At 28.8% G+C, this 24,081-nt stretch overlaps 2 protein-coding genes across 2 annotated transcripts; one reads left to right on the top strand and one right to left on the bottom strand.

Moving 5' to 3' along the window:
- Positions 1-786: 786 nt before the first annotated feature.
- LOC117168677 (ATPase family AAA domain-containing protein 5) lies at positions 787-14,303 on the top strand. Its single transcript, XM_033354350.1, has 6 exons — positions 787-1,591; positions 1,711-1,952; positions 4,683-5,005; positions 5,225-6,440; positions 9,795-10,203; positions 13,019-14,303. Exons 1-6 carry the CDS (start codon positions 1,061-1,063, stop codon positions 13,754-13,756), a joined length of 3,459 nt encoding a protein of 1,152 aa, XP_033210241.1. The 5' UTR covers positions 787-1,060; the 3' UTR covers positions 13,757-14,303.
- LOC117168679 (eukaryotic translation initiation factor 3 subunit L) lies at positions 14,295-23,836 on the bottom strand. The gene is made up of 4 exons (XM_033354351.1): positions 23,698-23,836; positions 22,770-23,623; positions 18,831-19,434; positions 14,295-14,499 (listed from the first exon to the last, which is right to left on the bottom strand). The coding sequence occupies exons 1-4, from the start codon at positions 23,719-23,721 to the stop codon at positions 14,365-14,367; spliced, it is 1,617 nt and encodes a 538-aa protein (XP_033210242.1). The 5' UTR covers positions 23,722-23,836; the 3' UTR covers positions 14,295-14,364.
- Positions 23,837-24,081: the final 245 nt, after the last annotated feature.

Raw genomic sequence — 24,081 nt, 5'->3', positions numbered from 1 at the left:
TGCCTTTTTTGATGGAAACCGATTCTTCTTATTTGAAAGTTTTTTTTGGTTGGAAATTCAACTAATTTGTTGAAAATTGTTTTTTTTAGTCCAAAATAAATTTTTTTGAACTGAAAATTTTATTAAACCTTTTTTAGTTGATAATCGATATTTTTAGTAGAAACTTAATTTCTTTAGTTGAAAATTGAACTACATTTGTTAAAAATTCATTTTTTGTGCTTGCCATTTAATGTTTTTAAGAGAAAATTTTATTATTATACTGTTGGTTGAAACTAATTATTTTTTTGGCTAAAAAATCATTTTTATAGTTGAAAATTTAAGTATTTTGTTGAAAATTCTCTTTTTTTTAATTGAAAAGTGATTTCTCACTGCACATATAGTTATTCTATTTTGGGTTAAAAATTCAACTATTCGGTAGAGAATTGATGTATTTTATTGAAAAATTGTTTAAATATTCATTTTTTTATTATTTAATATTTATCTTAATTAGTCGTAAATTCAACTAGTCTCAAGAAAAATTGACTAGTAATTAAAAGAATTTGAATTTTCGTTCCACTTTGACTAAAGCAGGTAGCGCTACCTAGCGGTTAGTAACCTTCCATATTTAGCGCTAAAATTAAATTTCTGATTTCATCAAGACTATTATCATTTTTTTTATTAAACACGCAGGTAATGGAGTAAGTGAGATATTTTTAATTTGTACTATAATTTTTTTATTTTTTAGACTATTTTCGATTCTTTTTGTATTATATTACAATTTTAATAAATATATTTTTATTTTTTAAGCTAATAGCGCCCCTAAGATGGAGAATCTCTAGCAACCAATCAAATTTTAGGTTATGATGTACCCAATCCTCCAATCAGATTAGGGACAAAACACTTCTTAAGAATATGTTTTTTAACAGTTGTCAGTCTGACAAATGTCTTCGTCCGTTGTGGCGCCAAAAGGGCCAAAAGTGCCTCCAATGTGCATGAAGTGTAGTCTGAATGTTTATTTTCGCTTAAAAGTGTTTTTTATCAATCAGAAATCGACGAATTTAACTTCAGGAAGGTTCCCAAGATGAGAGACCTCACCCACTATTTTTCGGATTCATTTAAAACATCTGAAACACCACCCGCCGAATCGAAAGAGGTTAGCGTGAAAACTCCAACAGTTGCCGAAATGAACCAAGTGAACACAAAGTCTAAAAATACTATTTCTGTGCCGAAGAAACGTGGCAGAAAAAAGAAAATTGCTTCTCCTGATTCGGATAATTCGAAGAAAACTAAATGTGATTTAGGTATAGAGAAAATCAAACCGTTGGCTAACGGAAGAAGGGATAGCTGTAAAAATGAAATATCCGATGCTGAGGATTCCCCCGAAAACATTTCCAAAGAAAGTTTGAATGAAAATTCTTCTAATAATTCGAATCTGAAAAATGCTGAGTTGAATGAACCTCTAAAGAATGAGGAACAATTGCCTGATGGAGTGTCGAAGGAGAAAAATGGTGTGTCGATTGTTCAGGATGAAGGAAAAGAAGAGATTGTTCAGAATGGAACATCTGCTGAAGATGTTGACATCGACACTTCTGACCAAACTTCTGAGAAAGTGGTATGATTTCATTATTTAATAAAGAGGTAGAAATAGAATTGCTACTTATCCATATTATAGTTTTAAATTTTATCATTAAAAACTATTGGGAATTGTTCATTGTATGTATGTATATGCAGGAACCTGAAGCAGTCTCAGAAACCCAGGACGATCAAAGGAAAAAGCGTAAGGCGAAGGTAAAGATACTCGCAGAAAAAAAAGGATACGCGAAACGCAAACTGAAGGAAGAGGAGGAGGCTGAAGAAATGGAGAAGAAATTGCAGGAACGGAAAAATTCTTTTACTAACGTTCCAAAGAAGGACGAGAATCAACCGGAAATCGTTCACAAGCCTCCGGCGTACAGTTTATTAAATTATTTTAGGTAAGTTTGAACTTTATTATGAAAACAACAAATTAAACACTTGCCTAGTTTCCTTGACTTTTACATGGTGGACGAAAGACTTCGTTTTCAAAATTACCTGAATATTTGTCCCTGACAAATTGATTATTTTCTCTGATTATTAATATTGAAAGACCATCATACTAATCGTGCAACATTTCCAATATAGAAAATTTTATAAATGGAGTGAAGCAAATTTAAATTTATTATTCTCAGGACCTTCACATTCTAATTTACTTGAAAAAAGTGCCTTATTCAACCCAAAAATGTGATGATGTGCCTTAATAATGCGACTAATGTTTTTTCAACTAAAAAAAATCCAAGAGATTTTAAAAGTATTCTGGATGAATTCCTAAGGCTTCAAACTAATTCGAAGAAATTGAGAAAAAATATAAAAATTCCATTGAGTTCCGTAAAGCTTGAGTTTACAAAAATTAAGGGGGAATTCAAAATAATTTGATAAAATGTTTTAAGAATCCAAGGTGAGTTTAAATAAGATTCAGGATGGATTAAACAAAAACTAAAAAATATTCGAGAAATTATTTGAAAATATCTAAAAATCTTTGAAACTCGACGAAATCCCTCAGTTCTTGTGAATAAATTTTTGGAAACCCATTAAAATATTATTAAATCCCTTAGAATTCTATGAAATCTGATATTTCCTGAAATCCTGGAAAATTGATTAAAATACCATGAGATCTTCTAATATCCCTTGAAATCCTTGAAATACTCAGATATGTTATAAAATCCCGTAGAATCTTTTAAAATATTTTAAAAACATCTAACTCCAATCTAGATGGTTCTATTTCTTCCAAAATTCTAAGAAATACTTTAAAACACCATAATTTTTTTAATTCTTTAAAATTCTAAAAAATTCCTTGAAAATTGTTCAATCTCTTGAAAATGCATTGGCATTTTGAAAATTACCCTAAAATCTTTCTAATCTTTAAAATCAAATAAAAGTTCATTGGTATCTTTGAAATTTTATAAGATATTTTTAAGTCTTTTGAAATCCCTTGAAATTTAGTTAGAAATCTCGTAAATTTCTTGAAATATTTTGAACTATCCTAAAATTTTTATAATTCTTTTAAATCTTTGGAAATGCTTTGAAATATTGGAAAATTTTACGAAATTCCTAAATTCTTGTAAATAAATTCTTTGAAAATTACTAAAGTACTGTCAAATCTCGTGGAGTTACTTGGAATATATTTTCTGAAATCCTGGAACATTGATTAAAATCCGTTGAAAGCTTTTAAACCCTTAAAATCATTCAGTTCCCTGGAAACTCCTAGAAAATGTTTAAAAACTCTTGACAATTCTTTGTAATATAAAAAAAGGCCCTAAAATACAATTTTGAAAGCTCTTGAAAATTCTATGGAATTTTTAAAAATACCCATAAAATATTTCAAATCTTTTGGAATCACTCCAAATCATTGAAATCTATTTAAAGTGCCCTAAGATATTTCAAATATTTTGAAATCTGTTAGGGCTATTGAAAATTTCTCGAAATTTAAAAATACCCGAAAATCTTTAGAATTCTTTATAATTCCTTCAAATTATTGAAATAAAAAAATTCTTTTAATCTTTTAAATTATCCTAAGATATTTTAAATCCTCTACAATCTTTTGAAATTGTTAGAACTCTTGGAAATTCTTTTGAATTTTTCAAAACATCCTAAAATCAATCTTTAAAATTCATTAAAATCTTTAAAAATACCTTGATATATTTGAAAATCTATAAAATCGTTCCCTACCTTTCGAAATTCTAGGAAATTCTTTAAAACTCCATACAATTTTTATAATTTTATGAAATTCCTTCAACTTTTTGAAAATTCCTTAGACTCTTTAAAATTGGCCCAAAATATTTAAAATCCTTCGAATTATTGAAATCTGTTTAAAGCCCTAAGATATTTCAATTCTTTTGAAATTTACTAAAGCTCTTTTAAAATTCCTTGGAATTTTTTAAAGATATTTCAAAATATGTCAAATCCTTTGGAATCCCTTCAATTATTTAAATTATTTTGAAATCCTATAAAAAATATATATTTTTTAATTTAGAGCTTTTGGAAGCACATTGAAGTTATTTTAAATACCCTTCAATCTTTATAATTCCTTGAAATCTCTTAAAATGATTGAAATCAAATGAAAATACTTTGTTATTCTTTTTTAATATCTTGAATTCTTTAAAATTCATTAAAGTTTCGGCACCACTAAAATACTATAAAATCTCGTCATTTTACATTAAATCTGATATTTTCTGAAATCATGAAGAATTTATTAAAATTTCTGAGGAGATTTCCAATCCCTTAAAATAATTGAAATCCTCAGAAATCTGATAAAACCCCTTATAATCTTTAAAAGTAGTCTTATAAAGTCGTTTCATATCTTCCGAAATTCTTTAAAACCCTATGCAAATTTGAAATCTTTTGAAAATTCCTTAGCAATGTCTTGCTCTTGGAAATTTCTTGGTAGTTTTAAAAATTCTCTGGAACCGTTAAAAATACGTTAAAATATTTCAAAAGACGAATGGGTTAATTTATTGAAAGAAAAGTGACTAAAGTGATTTTTTCATTTTAAAAAGTGACTAAAGTAAATGCCTGGGAGCCTTGATTATTCTTGACAGTTACTTAAAGTGGTTTTTACATAAATTTCCAGGCTTTTGCCATTTTTTTTTCAAAATCTGACTTGCACCTTTTTAAATTTGTTTCATTAGCAAGTCAACGCCAGAGCAAAGGCAAAAAGAGGAAGCAGCAAAGTGTAAAATGTCCGTCAAGGTTGAGGTTCATACACCAAAAGAAGTTACTCCAAATTCTACACCAAATACAACGCCAAAATCACAGTCTTCAGCGAGTTCCCAAAGCAAGAAAAAAAGAGCTGAGCTCAAGAAAGTGCTCTCCAAAATGGATGAAATTCAAGTCATAAGTTCAGAAAGCGTGAGTGCGAGCGTGAACGTGAGCCCACCACCGGTTCTGCAAGAAAAAAAGAAACCAAACAAACCAAAATGGCGAATCCAGTTTCATTCCGAAAGCTTTACAGGTACATTTACTTTAATTCATAAACCTAGCATTTTATCAAACCATTTTTTTTTTCATTACTACTTTCAACAGATGATGTAAAAAAATGCGATAGTCTCCTGAGATTTATTCTTCAGTTGATGGCGATGATTTGTACACTTTGATCGCTGATTTTTATTGAAATCTTCAAAAAGTCTTTCTCGTTTTTCAAGAGTATGCTAAAATCATATTTCCCTTTCAGATTGCGGAAGTGACGGTGAGCCTTTTTCACCGAAAAGCACATCAAAAATGCAGAAAGAGAACAGAAAGTCAGCAGAGGTAGTGAACGGCAATGCTGCAGTTGTAACTGGCAAAGAAAATCCAAGCAAATCGGAGAATCCTAAAACAGAAGTTCCTAGACTGCAACGCAAAGATAGAGCTGCAAAACATAAGGCAAAGATGAAATTTCAAGAGAAATCGGACACGGACGAAGAATTTATAGAAAAGGAAGTTGTCACAAAGAGAAAGAGAAAAGGAAAATCGGATGCTGAGGAAGAATGTACAGAAGATAAAGATAAAAAGAAAGTCAGTCAAAAAGAAGCTAAGAATAGTGACTCTAAAGTTGACGTGCAAGAAGATTTAGATAATGAAGTCGTAATTGTAGAAGAGACTCTTCCAAAGAGATCAGCGCCTGAAAAAATTGCACCACTTTTCATTAAAAAAAGGAAACTAGACCCCGCAGTTCTAGAAGCCCGTAGGTTATTTCTTCAGTCAGATTTATCCGAAAACGAAAACCGTCCCGCAAAACGAAAACCGAGTCCTGTTCGAAATCCCGTATTGCCCTTTCCACAAATTAGTCACGTCACTCAGCTGGATTCAGATGAAAATTCTGAAACCGGTGAAATAAAAATACAACTGAAATCCCCCTGTAAGTTTTTTTCCTCGAAGGATCTGAGTGAATTTAAAAAAATGACTAACATAAATGACTCTATTTCGAAAAGATGGCTAAAGATCCTCGATCCTGCAAAGTCTGCTGATGTGGAAGAAGCTCTCAGTGAAATCGAGTCAAAATGCGAAGATGCCAGGGCCATGTGGAGAAGTATTTCGCAAACCGCAAAACATGAGAGTCCGAAGCCATTGACACGGACTTCGAAGCGAAAAGGAGCTGCGAAGAAAATCGCGAAGACTGAAGAAACGAAGAGCATTGATGATTATGATAACGTCTGGATTTTCAAGTATAAGCCGATGAGCACTCAGGAAATTGTGGGGAACGAACAAGCTGCAGGGAAATTAAAGACTTGGTTGGATAAATGGAAAACGCCTGTGAAGGATGACAACAGTGACGATGATTTCTATTCTTCTGACTGTTCCAGTAATTACTCCACCAGTGATTTTAATCAAGTAGCTGTATTGCTAGGTCCACATGGCTGTGGAAAGACTGCGAGTGTCTATGCAGTTGCAGAAGAACTCGGCTACAGGTTAGAATTTTTATTTACTTTTTTCCAGTAACATACCTCACATTCCCTACGAGATAAAATATAGGGACCAAAGGGTACTTTTTGTCACGCTCATAGACTTGTTTGAATTACGAAATTGATCGGGAATATAATAAAAAACCGGGAATTTACTTCTGATGGTGGAAAAATTCAAGTTTTAATTATTCTAATCATTTTTGTGAAATTAGAAAAATTATTTATACTTTATCTACAGTAGCACAATTAAATCATAATCATCGCGAATTTATCTTCCTTTAGTTTAAAATGCAACTACTATGTTGGGATAAAAGTGAAACTCTTCTGTTAAAAATTATTTTTTCGGTTGAAGATTCATGAATTTAATTGAAAATTCATCTGTGGTTGAAAATGTAACTACTTTGTTGAAAATAAATTTTTTTAAATAAAAATTCAAGTAATCCAGTAAAAAATTGGACTATTTTGCTGAAAATCCATTTTTTGTTTGGTTACGAATTCGATCTTTATCAGTAAATTTAACTGTTCCATTTTTGGTTGAAAATGTATATCTTCTGGACGAAAATTCTACTATTTGGTTTAAATGTATGTATTTTTATAATTTCTTTTTTTGTATGTAGTCTTTCAATACACATTTTTTTTTTTTGAAGATTCATTATTTTAATTAAAATTTATCTATGGTTGAACATGTAACTACTTTGTTGAAAATCAATTTTCTTAATTAAAGGTTTAACTATTCTAGTAGAAAATTAAAGTATTTTGCTTAAAATCTGTTTTTGTTTTTGTTAAGAATTAGATTTTTAACAGAAGATTTGAAAGTTTTTTTTTGTACAAAAGAATTTTCTTGGTTAATTTTTGGTTGACAATTAATATTTTTTTGTACAAATTAATTTGTTGCTGTTGGAAATTCCACTAATTCAGTTGAATATTCATTGATTCAGTCGAAAACTCATCCTTTTAGTTTAAGATTCAACTGTTTCAGTTAAAGATTCATCATTTTAGTTGAAAATTTGAACTATTTTGTACGAAATTGATCTTTTTTCGTGAAAAATTTAAGTATTTATTTAAAAATTAATTAATTTTTCAATTTTTTTCTCTGTTGTGTTAAAGGATTTTTATAATAAACCTCATGAATTAAAATAAATGTTTGCGTTTTGCGGTAAATATGAATAAGTTACTTTTGGTTGACCTGAAAAATTGAAAAACTTGACCAGGAAAAACAAAAACCAGGAAATGACCAGTCATCTTAAATCGTCCGCCGAATCACCACCCTTATAGAGTAATTTTTTCGTGCTCAAAGGGTAACAAATTCAGGATAAATGCAGAAGACTTCAGAAGAATACTAGTTACATTCAAAAGAATTAAAATGAATTGGAAAAAAAATCTATTTTCGTGCAACCGGAATGAATGTAGGTGAATTTAAGATAAAAAAGAAGAATGTGATGAAATTCATGAAAATTCGAGGTGAATTACAAAAAAACTTCAAAGAATTTAAAACAATTTGAAAATGCAAAAAATTGCATTGAATTCATTAATTTTGAAATAAGCTAAAAAAATTCAAAGGAATTCAAAGAATTTGATTAATGCCTCAGAATTCAAGGTAAGTTTAATAAATTTCAGGATCAATTAAATAAAAATGTTTAAAAATTCAAAAAAAAATCACTGAATTAAGTGGAATTAAGTGGATTTAGAAGGGTTCAATTTAATTAAAAAAATTCTAGAGAATTCCAAAGAATTAAAAAGAATTCAAAGTCAATAAAAAAATTACAAATCTCTTCAAGTTAAAAAATGTGGAAAAATTCATTGAATTGGGTAGAGTTGAGCGAATTTAGAAGAATTTAGGATAAAGCATTAAGAATTCAGGACGAATTCCTAATGAATTCCAAAAAATATTTGAAAATCTTCGAAACCCTACCAAATCCCTCAGGTCTTGTGAAAAATTCGTTGAAATCCATTAAAATATTAAAATCCATTAATAATATTGAGACTCTTAGAAATACCTTGAAATTGTTTAAATCTCTTGAAAGTGTCTTGAAATCTTTTAAAATACCCTAAAATATTTCAGTCTTTGAAAGGCTTCTAACTACTAAAATAAATAAAACATTTCCGGGAATCTTTCAAAATTTCCTAGATTATTTCGAATCCTTTGATATCTCTTGAAAGCCCTTGAAATGATATAAAACATTTGAAAACTCCTGAGTATGTTTACAGTACCCTCAAGTTTTTCAAATCCTTCTAAATCCCATTAAATTGCATAAATCAATAAAAAAGTTTCTTTGCAATCTTCCAAAATAATCTAAATTATTTAACATTCTTTACACTCCTTTAACATTTTTTAAAGCTCTTGAAAATTCCAAGGAATTTGAAAAAAATACGTTAAAATATTTTAAATCCTTTAACCATTTAATCGATTGTTCCTCAAGATCAATTAAATTAAAATTTTTTTAAAAATCCATTCAATTAAGTGGAATTGAGGAAAATTTAGAGAAAATCAAGTGAATTAAAAAAATAAGTGAATTCATTAAAGTCAAGAGAATTAATAAAATCTTTTCAAATGTTTAAAACTCTACAAAATAACTCACTTCTCATAAATATATTCTTTAAAATTAACTAAAATATTATAAAAATTCGTGAAATTCTATGATGATATTTTCTGAAATCATTGAAGATATATTAAAATACATTGAGAGTTTTTAAATCCCATAAAATCATTGAAATCTTCAGAAATCTTATAAAATAACGTGGAATCTTTTTAAATATTTTAAAACCTCATGCCTTGTAAAATTGTTCCATGTCTTCAGAAATTCTTCATCCGAAAATATTTCAAAAGCTTTAAAATTAATTCAAATTAATTTAAAAATTCCTTAAAATACGTCAATTTAAAAGCTCCTGAAAATGCCTTAGAAGTTTCAAAAATCCCCTGAAATTTTAAAAATCCCTTCAAATTATTGAAATTTATTAAAAATGTCTCGGAATCTTTATACATACCCTGAAATATTTCAAAGAATTCAAGATCATTTGAAAATAGGTATAAACCTGAAATGAATAGTGAGTAATACACGAATTAATTTATTGGATGAAAAGTGACTAATGTTATAATTTCATTTTAAAAAAGTGACTAATAGTGACTAATAGCAGCCCTTTTTATTTTTTACAGTTACTTCTTACAGAAATGCTCTGATTTTTGCTTTTTTTAGAGTGCCTGCCTCAAATTAGGTACCCATAGGGACAAAATCTTGAAAATAGGGTACTTTAGGGACCTTAACTGAATATAGGGTACAATAGGAGATATAGGTACTGGTCTGTGGTGTCTACAGTAAGTATCCTTAAACTTTTCTCTAAGACGAACTGATTTTTCTGTAGCGTTTTGGAGATAAACGCATCTTCCAGACGGACGGGGAAAAGGATTTTCAAGGAACTGGAGGAAGCTACCAAGTCGCACAGAATCAAAAAGTCGGACATGAAGCAGACATTTTTGAAAGCGCAGACAGAGGAGAGGAAAATTCCGCAGAACTCGTTGATACTTATGGAAGATGTGGACATTATTTTTGAAGAAGATGAAGGTTTTGTTTCAGCGGCTTTTCAACTTGCGTCTAATACCAAACGTCCGATAGTCATGACATGCAACGAATCGTGTTCCCATTTAAATAAACTCGCACCTCAACAGCTACATATTCAGTTTCAAGCGACAACTGGCAATCGATCTTCGGTTTTATTGGAATTGATATCCTTGGCTGAGACTGGTCGAAAACTTTCGACGTCTTGTGTGGAAGTAAGTTTTTAATTCATTATTCAAATTTAGAAGTGACGAGGGGTTGACCACTCAACTTTTGATTGTACCTTAGATTTTAAAATCTTAAAGATTTCAAAGATTTCATAGTAATTTCAAAGATTTCAGAGAGATTACAAAAATTCCTCAAATATTTCTGACTACACTCTTTCCTCTATTCCCCTTTTTTTGATGGAATTCTTCTTTTTCACCTGTTTTCAAGAAACTTGACCCTTTTCTTGTTTTTTTTTTTTCGCTTAAGTGCGAACTCAACTTAATTCTACTATTTGATCGAAAATTCAACTCTTGTGTAAAGAATTCGACTTTTTACCTTGAAAATTGACAAATTTGGTTGATATTTTTATATCTCTTGATGAAAAAGTCTTTCTTGGCTGAAAATTCAACTCTTGTTGAAAATTCGTCATTTTGGGTTTGAAACTTTATTATTTTTGGCAGAAATTTAATCATTTTTGAATAAAAATAAATCTGTTTAGTTAAAAACTAATCTGTTTTGGTTGAGGATTCCACTATTTTCTTCAAAATTCCTCTTTTTTGGTTGAATTCAATAATATTTTATTTTAAATTAAAATAATTTGAAATCTGCATTGATTAAAACATTAACGATTAAATTTTTCGTTGAAATTTCACATTTTTTAATTAAAAATTTAACTACTTAGTTGAATATATAACCATTTTCTACCAAAATCGTCTTTTTGGTTTGAAAATTCATCTCTTTTGGTAAAAATTGATTTACATTTTGTTAAAAATGCAACTGTTAAGTTAAAAATTTCTCTTTTTTGGTTAAAAGTTCGTCTCTTTGTGTTAAAAATAGCATTATTTGGATAAAAATGAGTTTTTTGGTTTGAAAATTAAAATTGTCGGTTAAAAAAATTCAACTGTTTTGAAGAGAATTCGACTGTTTATTACCTTTTGGTAGAAATTTAATTTTATTTGATTAAAAATAAATCTGTTTGGTTAAAAACTAATCTGTTTTGGTTGAGGATTCAACTATTTTCTTTGTAATTCCTGTTTTTGGTTTACATCAACAATATTTTACTTAAGATTAAAATCGTTGAAAGTTCATATTTTTTAAATTGAAAATTTAACTACTTGATTACATATTCGACCATTTTCTTCCAAAATCGTTTTTTTGGTGTGAAAATTCATTTCTTTTGTTAAAAATTGATTTATATTTTGTTGAAAATACAACTGTTTAGTTAAAAATTTATCTTGTTTGGTTAAAAGTTCGTCTCTTTATGTTAAAAATTCTATTATTTGGATAAAAATTAATTTTTTTATTAAAAATTAAAATTTTCGGGTAAAAAAATTCAACTATTTTGTAGAGAATCAGATTTGTTGGCTTGCAAATTCAACGATTTAGTTAAAATTTCGTTTCTCTCTTGACTTAAAAATATTTGTTGGTTAAAAATTAAAATGTTTTGTCGTAAAAACATCTTTTGAGTTTGGAAATTAATTTTTTTTTTTGATAAAGCATGATATATTTTTGGTTTAAAATGTAAGTTTTTTATTTAAAATTCATCTGTCTGTGTTGAAAATTTTATAATTTGGATGAAAGTTAACTTTTTTTCTTGAAAATTTGTATTTTCTGGTCAAAAAATGAAACTGTCTTGCAGAAAATGCGCCTTTTTGGCTTGCAAATTCAACGATTTGATTGAAATTTCGTTTCTCTCTTAACTTAAAGATAGTTTTTGATTAAAAATTAAATTATTTTGTTGCAAAATCATTTTTTAGTTTTAAAGTTATTCTCTTTTGTTAAAATTTTATTTATTTTTGGTTAAAAATGCATCTGTTCTGTGAAGAACTTTCTTTTTTTTTTTTTAGAAATTTTATCTTTTTTTATTAAAAATAAATCATGTTAAAAACTAATATTTTTTGTTCAAGGATTCAACTATTTTCTTTAAACTTCCTTTCTTTGGTTGAATTCAAATATATTTGATTCAAAATTAAAGTCTTTATTGGTTGGAACACTATTACATTTTTCTTTGAAATTTAATTGTTTTTATTGAAAGTTTAACTATTTGGTTGGTAATATATTTTTCTATGTTGAAAAATCAAGTATTGAATCAAAAATTCAACGATTTTCTTTGAAAACTTAATTATCTAGTTGATAATTTCACTATTTTGTTAAAAGGTCATCTTTTTGTTCGAAAATTCAAGTACTTTATAGAAAATTGTTCTTTTTGAATAGAAAATGCCTCCTTTTCGATTGAAAATTTATCGTTTTTGCAGAAAAGTTCTTAGTTGAAAATTGAACTGTCTTCTAAAAAATGTGTCCTTTTAGTTCGAAGATTGAACTATTTGGTTAAAGTTTAATATTTTTGTTTGAAAATTAAACTATTTAAAAATTGAACTGTTTTGTCAAAAAATCGTTACCTTTTGCTTGAAAGTACAACTATTTTTTTTTTTGTAAATGCAAGTTTTTAGTCTAAAATTAATTTTTGCTGTTATTTAGAATTTAATCATTTAGGTGAAAATTTAACTTTTTGTACACTATTTTCTGAAACATTCTACTTTTAGCTTAAAAACTCAACTCTTTGGTTAAACATTCATCTCTTATGGCAGAAAATGAAACCATTTTGTTAAAAATCCAATATATTTCGATGATATTTTAGAACTTCAAGTCTGAGATTTCGAAGACTTAGCAAATATTTCAAAGATTTCACCAAAATTTCATTTGACATCACAAAGATTCCCCGCAGGCTTGTAACAATCAGATTTCAAGAGTGATGAACCCCTCGATTAAAGCGCCTGTAATCCTAAATAATTGACTTACAATTTTCTTTCTTTATTTAATTAGAACCTCCTTGAAAGCGGCGATTTAAGAAAAGCTTTGCTCCAGCTTCAATTCTTATTAGCAACAGGGGAAACTCACGTTTTGCCGCCCATAAATGCCAACAATCGTGTCGGGATTTCCCTCTGGCGAAAAGCGTATCAATGCTTATATAAGCCAGCGGTCAAGAGCAGTAAAAAGCAGAAGAAAAAAGCAGCTTCTGAAGATTCCGATACCCGAGACGTGGACATCCTGAATCAATTGGCTGATGATCTGGAAAGAGTTTCGCTAATTTCCAAATTAATTGGCGTTGATGATGTCTCCTGGACCTGCCGAAACACGAAAACTGTGATGAGCTTATCGCTTTCCGAAGATACGAGGCCGTACTCGTATTCAGAAACTATCAGTTCTGAGATTGCTGAGTTTTTGACTTACGAGGTGATACAAAAGAAGGAAGCTAGTGATTCCGAACAGATTAGTGATCAAGTTTCCTCAAAGTTGATGACGCGAAGAAAAGTGAATGACGGTATAAATTCATTTTTGTCACACATTGTCTCGTCAACAACTGATAATCGAATCATTTCAGTAGATTATCTTCCGAGTGTTCGCACAATTTGCAGGTCTGAAGAAACTCGAATCTTCTCAAATAACAAGAGAGGGAATCGATTTTTTCACTACCTTCATGGATCAAAATTGCCGACAAACTCGTTAAATATTCTCTCTGCCGCATGTAAAATTATGCAGGAGAAACCAGACAAAGTATAGTAATTTAATTAATTGGGACTGCACTTTTGCAAAATGCTTTATACATTATCATGATTAGAAGGATGTGTCCTTTTTCTGCAATAATTTAACTTTTTAATCAGTTTAGGTAAAAGTATATAGTGCCTTTTTATGAAAGTAACGGAAGCGCTGAGTTAGTTTTGTATACTCGTACTGGAATATTTGACAAGGTTTTTTTTTTTTTTAATCGGTTTTATGTGGCATATAATAGAGAAACGAAGTGCCTCGACCACATTAGAATTTCTCGTTTTTTGTAAATCTATTTTAGTTCATAAAATGTATAGATGTACAGAAAGGCAAATTAATTTTTAAGCAAGTGAACAAAAATGTTGTTTTGGTATTCTATGTACGAACTAGATGAATAAACGTATACTGGGTTTTATAATTAAAAATCATTATGTCCATTTTCTTAGGCAAAGGGTTAGATTTAAAAATCATTGTCAAGATAAGAAATTTATTTGCTTCATGGTGTAAAATATTTCACTATAATGTGGCTGGAGAAATACAAAATGAATTTACTATTGTAAAAGTGTATTTTTTTATTTCAATACCTAGAAATAATAGAATACAAAATTGATTATTTGAGATATTTAGATCTTTATATGATGCAACTTTCGGTTGAGTTCCTCGAATTTTAAAATCTTCCTAATGAAGAAATCGCCATAGCGATGGGCCACTTTTGTGTCGGCGATGTGAATCATGTCGTGATCAATGTAAAAGTCCAGCTGAAACAAAGATTCAAAATTAGAGCATGATAAATTGCATATAACAGAAAACGTTCGAGATCTCGAAATATATTTTACAGGGATCATGACGGTTCAGTAGTTTAATTTTAAGTGAAAAAGGAGATTAAAAAAGGGATATTAAATATCGAACGAAAGTGCTTTCTAACAGTAGCACCTTTTGTTAAGCCAGTTTTCTAGTTATTTTTGTGATTTTTCGATTTAAACCGACAAGTATTTTAATTAAAAACCTTATAATTGTATTCATTTAAAAAATAAAATTTATATAGTGTTAACAAATAAGTTATTTTATTATATATTATCTTTATTATTATATTATATATTTATTATTATTATTATTATTTGAATATTATTATAAGCATGTTTTCATTTTTTTAAATGTATTTTTATCAGTAGACAGATTTTGATTCCTTATTCTGATGTATTTTTTTTCTATTATACTTTCAATACAGAACCCTTAGTTGTTCAAAGCATTTTTCTAAATAAGGTAGAAAGAAATAATTTGAAGAACACAAAAATGGATTATTTTTTAAAATTTCCGTATTTTTGTTTATTATTTTTTCTCTTGGCATAAAAATATTTTTTAGTTAAAAATTCAACTATTTTGTTCCAAAATCGTAATTTTATTTTGAAAATTCATCTCTTAGTAAAAATTGATTTATTTTTGGTTAAAAATGCAACTGCTTAATTAAGAACTTATCTTTTTTGGCTCAAAACTTAATTAATTTGTTAAATTTGTTGTTTTTTTTTGTTGCAAATTTGTATTTTAATTTTTAAAAATTCAACTGTTTTGTAGAAAATTCGACTTTTTGGCTGCTAAATTCCACAATATGGTCAAAATTTTGTTTCTCTCTTGACTTAAAAAGAAGTCTTGATTGAAAATTGAACCATTTTGCTGCAAAATCGTATTTTTAGTTTAAAATTTAATCCAGGGTGTGCAGTGACATTGACACCTGGAATTCTCCTAAAAATTTGTTTGCATCTTGAAACCCTGGAAATCTTGAATTTTGAACGAGAATCTTCAATTAATTAATTTTTATTTTAAAACCATTATTTTATTGAAATGTGAAGTAATTTAAATCTTTTAATCTATTGCGAAAGAAGCATCTCCTTTAAAAGACATCTTACAAATTAAAAGTTTGTTATTTTATCAAGAATATAATTGATTTTTTACTCGTTACACAATAAATAAAGAAGTTTTTGGACATTTTTTGTAGATTTTATCAATTATTTTATAGATTGTAACTAACAGTCTTCTAATATTGTGAATAATTTTGCCAGTTTTTAATATCTTCTTCGCTAACATAGAACGTTAAAGGCATATAATGGATTTTTTAAGGGTTTTACCACTCGGTTTTTGACTATACAGCAGATTGAAAACATTTTAGGAGATTTGAAGATTTCAAATAATTGAATAATTTTAAAGATGATTTCAACAAATATTTTCTAAGATTTTACAATGATTTCACAAAAATTTCCCAGGGATTTGGAACATTTCATAAAAAATTGCAAGGATTTCAAAGATTTCCAACATTTCTAAAGATTTTAAAACTTTCAAAAGATTTCAAAGATTTTAAAAAAGGTATAGTGAACCAGACTTCAAAATATTTTACACAGATTAAAAATATTATAATAATCTCACAGGAATACAAAAGATTTCAGGCATATTTCACAAATATTTAAAAGGTTTCATAAATATTTCAAAAATTTTAAACGATTTCAAACGAATATGAAAGATTTCACAAATATTTCAAAGAGTCTAAACTGTTTCGAAAGGTTTCAACCAATTCGAGAAGATTTCAAACGAACACAAATGATTTCACAGATTAAGATTGAAGAAAGCTTTCCCAAATATTCAAAAAAATTTCAAATATTTTAGAACAATTAAAAAAAATTTCTAGATATCACAAACATTTCAAGAACTTCAAGAAAATTAAACTAATTAACAAAGATTTCAAAGGCGACTTTTGTTCAAAAAAATTACAAATTTGTTTATTTATGTTTCGGCTTTCTTTATAAATTGTTGGCCAAAAAATAAAAAATGGCTCATTTTTTACATCTATAACAAAGGGTTATTTCATTATTGGATGTAAAGTAGGAGACTTGATAAAACTTGACTTCTTGTTCTGGGAAACCTGAAAAATACCTTAAATTTCTTTCCTAAGAATAGTTAGACTCTGTAATCTCTTTTGACAAACTTGATTTATTTTTGGGCAGAAATTCAACGTTTTTGAGAAGAAATTATCTTTCTTGGTTACAAATTTTATTACTCTGTTAAAAATTTAAGTGTATTTTTTGAAAATTTATATTTAACTTTTTGCAGAAAGTTCGTCTATTTGACTTAAAAATTTAATAGCTTGGTTAAAAATCAACTATTTTGTTGAAAAGTCGTATATTTTTGATGAATTCAACTGATTTTAATTTAAAAATAAAATATTATTTTATCTAACTATCAACCATGACATTTTTTTTGGTGAATTTATATTTTTTGTTGAAAAATTAAACTACTTGTTTACAAGTTGAACTACTTTGCTGAAAACTTTTTGCTGCTGAAAATTAATCTATTCTGTAGAAAATATAATATTTTTTACTTGATTTTAACATTACTACCTGCTTTAATTTTATTTCAATGAATTTATTCCCTATTTTCGTGAAAATATAATTTAAAAGCATCAAGTTTCCTAATGTCTTGAATTTCTATTTACCATTCTCAAGAAATGAATTAAAACCTTTTTAAAAAGCGGAAAATTGGGTCAAAATTCTCAAATTTAAGTGTTTGAATGTGTGTTTCAAATTTAACCCGTTAACCTCAGGGTGGGGGGCGGGTAAATTCGGCCCAGACACCCAAAAAATTGTACTCATGGAAAGAAGCAGTTTCAACTTCAATTCAACAGTTTCAACTTGCTAGTATCCTTCAGTCAGCTATAGGGTTCAGTCAAAGTGCAGTTCGGGTCGATTTGAACCCTCTCTGGGGTTTACGTATGCATTTCGTCAGACCACACTTGGGGTATTTTTACTTTTTTTTCTTTTTTTTCTGTACTAGCGAGAGTAAGGTGAATGCACTTACTGCTCCTTATAAGTCAAAGTATAAACATTGATTATTTATTACATTTCAATCAAGTTAGCACGATAATAGGAGCATGAACGATAACAGGTGCATTTACCTTACGATTTCACTTTATATTATTTGAATAAGAAAAATCATGGCCTTCTGTGTAGATACTTAGTTGAAAAAATTATTTTTTGTTACTAAATAAATGGTTTTGCATAGAGAAATGTGTATATTTATATCAAAACTTCCTACATTCATACCTAAAATAATGCATGAGTTCATGTTAAAAATTAAGGCTTTTAATTCTGTGAAGTTTTCTTGCAACATTTTTTCATTGAAAGGCACACTCTTCCCCTTTAATTTCCTTTTTGAACCGTTCAATTTGATTAATTTGTCTCTGAGTTATGGATTTTTGAAAAAACTATTTTTTTCTATGAACTTATTTTTTTATTGTTAAATATATCATCAATAATTTTAAAAAACACATATAGCGAAATTGTACCGTCAAGTAGAAGGTTCAAACAAGAACCATGCATTTTTTCAGATTTTTATGAACATGTTTTCGATTTTTTTAAAGTGTTGGGTCGATTTGACCCCCCTCCCCCTGGGGTTAAGACGTGCAAAAAAAAGCCCTGGGGTTAACGGATTAAGGGGGATAAAGGGGTTAAGAAATTCAAAAGGTTTGTAGAATGTTTGTCTATTTGGCTTAAACATTGAACTACTTTGTTGAAAAGTCGTATGTTTTGGATGAATTCAATTTTTTTTTTTTCAAAGTAAAATATTTTTCTATATAAATATCAACCATTACATGTTTTTTTGTCAATTTATATTTTTTTGTTTCAAATTCAACAATTTGCTGAAAAGTGGAACTACTTTGTTAAAAAAAAAAATGTTATTTTTTTCGTTTCAAAATTCAACTATTTAGTTTAAAATTAATCTATATTGTAGAAAATAAAATATTTCTACTTGAAATATTAGGAATTTGAAGCGTTTCAATTTGATTTTAAAATTACTACCTGGATTAATTTTATTTGAATGAATTTATTCCCCTATTTTCATAAAAATATCATTTAAAAGCATCAAGTTTCCAAATGTCTTGAATTTCTGTTTACGATTCTTAAATAATGAATCGAAACCTTTTTAAAAAGAGGAAAATTGGGTCAAAATTCTCGAATTTTAAGTGTTTTAATGGTTGTTTAAAATTTAAGGGGAAAAGGGGGACGGACTTTTTAAAGTAAATAATGAAAGTATATCAGTTTACCTCAGAACCGGACTGGAACCTTCCTTCCAACCCAGAGGCTCCTTTCGTCCAGACAATATTCTTCATCTTATGTTTGAAGCAAAGCAAATGAATCGTCAGATTTGCTACTTCCTTATCAAGATCCCACTCATCAGTTCTAGAGCTGCACATGAATGTCGCTAGTTTCGTGAGCGGCAGAGTCGTGTAGAGTTTCAGATAGGAACGGATAGTGGGCAGCATTTTTTGCTGGACTACTTCGTCCATGAATACTTGAGTCTGATGTTTGATGGCCTCTTTCGCGTAGTCCTCGTTTGCTTTGCCAGGACCTGGTGGAACCAGGGAAAGGAATTTGGGACAGGCAAAGAGGAAGCAATTCTCAAATTCAGCCAGGTCGCCGTACTGCATCTTGTACATCTTCTCGTGATAATTCTTGTCTCGAAGAACTTGACTCAAACCATCGTCTATGCACTGAGGGTGAAGGACCAAGCAAATTGCTAGAAGGTGGAACATCTGCTCGGTTTGCTTGTTGATCTGGTCGTTTTGGTAGCTTTTGGAAGAAAATAGTTGCTTAGTTCGTTGAATGTAGAGCAAGATGCTTGAGAAAGTACGGATTGCGTCGGCGTATCTGAAAAAGTGGAAGAAAAATGGTTTATTGTTTTAAGACAAGTTCTCAGGGATCACAGCGGTTTAGTAGTTAAATTTTATGTAAAAAAAGGGGATCGAAATAGCATTATATTTATTAATAAAAATTTTTTATAACATGAGATTATTTCGTGAATAACGGATCTTCTTTAGCAAGTTTTCTAGTAATTTTTGTGTCAAACATTTTTTTATCTAGCTTTGAAAAATCTGTTGAACATTTCAGCCCCTTCTACTGATAAAAATTCAAAAACAGATCAAAAATAGAACTGAAAAAGGCTTGTTCGAATTTTTTAAAATTTATTTTTAGTAGTAAACAAATTTTGATTCCTTATTTCTGTCAAATTTTATCTAGTGTATTCTTTTTAGTACAGAACACAGAGTTCTTCAAAGTATTTTTCCAATCAAGCTCGAAAGAAATAATTTTAAAATACAACAATTACTGTTTGAAAAACCTAATTTTTCTGCTTTTGTTACCTTAGACATTTAAATATATTTCGAATTCTTTTTTATCACTTAAAAGCCTCTCAGATGTTCAAAAAAAATTATTATTCACAAAAAAACAACAAAATTATGAACATCTAAAACCAAACCAAATATGAAATAATAAACTTCAAATTAATTATACTTTATTAGATGCTCCTAATATATGCTACTATTGTCCATATTGTTTTCGATTTTCGATTTTTTTACAGGCACATATAACGTACATATCTGTGACCCAGTGTTTTATATATTGTATCAAATATTTCAAAAGTATTGAAAGTTCAATAATTTGATAGAAATTTTCTTTCTTTCTGTAGAAACTTAATCTTTTTTGGTTAAAAATCCAACTGTCTGGTTAAAAATGAATCTGCTTCGGAAATCAGCTTTGATTTTGGTTACAAATATAACTGCCTGGTAGACAATAAATCTGTTTTAGTTGATTAAATCGAACCGTTTATTTTTAATTAAATTTTTTTTTTAATATCAACTGTTACATTTTTTGGTGAAAATTCATCTTTTTAGGTTAAAAATTAAACTCCTTGGTCGAAAGTTAAACTATTTTCTTTAAAGTTAATTTTGTAATTGAAGCTTCAAAAATTTGGTTGAAAACTTAATTACTTTATTGCAAATTCAACATTTCGATAGAAAATTAAATTTTTTGCTATAAAATTCTTTTTTTTATATATTAAGTTGAAGAATGTTAGAAACGAAAATATGATAAACTAAAAATTAATCAAATTAATATTAAATTATCATATCCATTGTTCAAAAAATTTAGTTGAAAATTCTTCTCTTTTCTGTAGAAAATGAACATGCTTTGTTCAAATATAAAACAATTGTTTAAAAATATATGAGTTTTGTAGAACATTCGTATTTGCTGATAGAAAATTAATTTTCGTCGTTAAAAATTCGAGTATTTGGTTTAAAAAAAGTATTTTGTAGAGAATTCATCTTTTTGGTAGAAAATCAATCTTCTGTGTTCAAAATTCATATTTTTGTTTATTGAAAAATTGACAATTTAATTAAAAATTCAACAGCTTTGTAGAAAGCTCGTCAATATTGCTTGAAAATTCAACATTTTAGATTAAATTTTTTTCTTTATTGACTGGAAAATCGTTTTTGTTTAAATTAACCTTCTGTGTTGAAAATTCATCTTTATATTTGGAAATTTTACTATTTAGTTAAAAAGTAGACTGTTTTGTAGAAAGCTGATATTTTTTCTTGAAAATAGAACTGAATGTTTTTTCTCTGTTAACTGAAAGTTCATCTCTTTTGGTAGAAAGTTAATCCTTTTTTTATAATTTATCAGTGTGTTGTAATTCTTTGAGATGCCGGGCATATTATTTTAGTAAATTAGGGAAGAACTTCAACAATATTTTTCAATTAAGGGAAGCCGCTCGGCCGTTATGAGGCCGCGGAAATGACATTGAATTTATTTTTGATCGGGAATTTTACAAATTTTTAGATAAGAAAAATATCTGTCCAACTTTGATTTCAACCATTTTTTAAATAAACAGCTAAATTGTTATCTATTTTAAACATAATACCACTCAGTTCAGAATCCACAATTCGAAAATCTCTCACTCTAAAAATCTTACATTAAAATTTAAAAAGTGAACAAAAATTTATTTTACAAGACGATTTGGAATCAATTCACAATTTTAGAATTTGAAAGTTTTAACGCTAAAAATTAAACTGTTTCAATTGGAAAGTCTTATTAGTTAAAAAATGTATACGCCGGATTGAAACTTTATTAACTGTTTTAAAATTTAAAATAACTTTAAAATAATATATTCATAATTAAAGGCTTTTACTTAATTTCAAATGTTATTTTCGTGTAAAATATCCCATTCTTAAAACATTCAATTTGAAATTTTTTTAATTAAGAAAAAGAACAATTACTCAATAAATTAAAAAATATCGGAATGCTCATTTAAAATCAGTATTTGTAAATTAAATATTCGAAATTAAACAAAACAAAAACTTAGCTTTGAAAGTTAAAATTTTAATTATTCTATTAAAAAATATATTTTTTAAATTAGGCCTACGGCCTAATTTAAAACAAAATATAGATTTTGCCACATTTAAAACAACAAATTTAGTAGCATTTTAAGAATGTTGAAAGGCTTCAGAAGAATAAATGTCAAAAATGAATGTGAAAGATCTTAAGAAAAGTTCTTTTAATTTACCAGGATTTTAAAGAAACTTTTAGGTAAAAATTGAACCATTTTGAAAAATGTTAAGAAGTTCTGAAAAAACTTTTTAAATAATTTAAAATTTGAAAAATGATAAAACAACATGTAGATGTTTCAAGATTTTAAAATAAAATTTAAAAGTATTTTAAGAATTTCTAGGTTATTTAAAATTAATAAAATTTAACTTTTAACTTAAGAAGTGTTCTCAGTTTATATGAAAATGTAATCGGTCCATTTATAATAAGAGGGTTTATATTTTTCGAACTGAATCTGAATCTTTAAAATCCACAATTCATAAAAGTTAAAAAAAAATGTATTCGGCAGTTTAACTGCACTTATTTTAAATTTGTCAGTTGAAAAGTATTAGTAGCTTCCATTGTATACGTGCAAATTAATGAGTATTTGAATACGTTTTTTTTTAAATAATTAAATAACTTTTAAATTTAAATTTTTGAAGTTTAAGAGTTCCACTTCGAGTGCTTTCATTTACAGCTCAGTTTTTATTACTTCACATGAAACTTTTTTAGCTTTAGTGTCAATTTTTTCGAAACATTTGCAAAATAATGTCTTCACTCAGAAAAAGTGTCAAAAGTATGGTGAGTTCAAGACCTACCCTAGCTGAAAATTGTCAATAGTTTACCTGCGCATCATCATGTAAGCGAATCCCACATAGTAGGCAGTGGAAATCTGGCATCCTGGTACATGCGAATAGGCGCTCTTCTTGTACAACTCAACATTCTCAAGAACCTTGATGGCTTGATAGTAATCTCCAAGTAGCGAGTGAAGTCTCAAGAGACCAACGAGAGCAAAATATCCCAGCATCTTGTACAAGGAGTGTCTTCCAAAAACTCCAGCCACCGAATCAGGATCGCCACCGCTCGCATAAACCTCCAACTGGCTCTTGATCTTGGATTTGTCGACCAAATAATGCAAAACGTTCAAAATGCAAAGCACATCCCAGACTTTCGTGTGCGTGTTCAAATTCTCTAGCTCGTCGGTAGTCTTGCCCGTGAGATTGGCACGATACTGAGTGAAAGATTGGAATTGGTAGACAAACTCGTCGATCAGCTCCCAGAGCCACTGATCCGGCAATTCCAACTGAACTGGTGCATCTGCGTTTAGAATATAATTGAACAAGTCACAGTAATTGTAAAAGGATCCAAATCGCTGTTCTAGAGAGGGACCCGGCATCTTTGCATAAATGTGACGGTAGTAAAGTTCCTTGTAGAGGATGAGGAAGACGGGATCGTTCTCGACCATGTGAGCAATAGCACTCTCATCCGGCCAAGTTGTTTTGTCGAAATACTGGTCGGACATTTTTGGAAAGGTATTCTCGTAGAGGTTTTGGACCTCGAAAATCATTCCCTCGTTGATGCAGTTTCGAAAGTACACCAGGAACTTCCTGACGGATTCCGGCACTTGCCTGAAAGCCGTTCGGCTGTATTCAGGATATTCTTCCGTCTGACCATGTCCATACTCCTCACCACCTTCGTACTATAATTGGCATGCGGGTTATTAAATGTAGTCCAATTTTACCTATAAATTATTTCCGATTCGAAATTACTTACCTGATCGCTATAATCGTCGTACATCCTGATAAAATGTGAATAAGATAAGTTAACCAAAAAACACACCACGCTCTGACATTCACGAAACTTCCCAAAAAGTAGAGAGGTTAGAATTGAGTTATTCAGGCTTTCCCAGTTGCCGCGCGTAACGAAAAAGTTCCTAGATTATAAAATAAATTCCTAAGGTATATCCAGAAACTGGCGCCATCTGGATGTGTCAGTTTTCTTCCTTATCGGTATGTTGTGACGTCAGCGGCAACATGTCTGCACGCCGAGGGCCAAACAATAATACCAAATAATATCAGATAATACCAATTTCAGGGAACAAAACTATTTTTTTACAACTTGGACAAAAATGATTTCTCGGGATGACTGAAAAATCTA

The sequence above is a fragment of the Belonocnema kinseyi genome, chromosome 3 (assembly GCF_010883055.1).
Source record: "Belonocnema kinseyi isolate 2016_QV_RU_SX_M_011 chromosome 3, B_treatae_v1, whole genome shotgun sequence".
Classification (NCBI taxonomy): domain Eukaryota; kingdom Metazoa; phylum Arthropoda; class Insecta; order Hymenoptera; family Cynipidae; genus Belonocnema; species Belonocnema kinseyi.
Note: the sequence above shows the minus strand (reverse complement) of the source record. Positions and strands in the feature narration are given on the sequence as shown.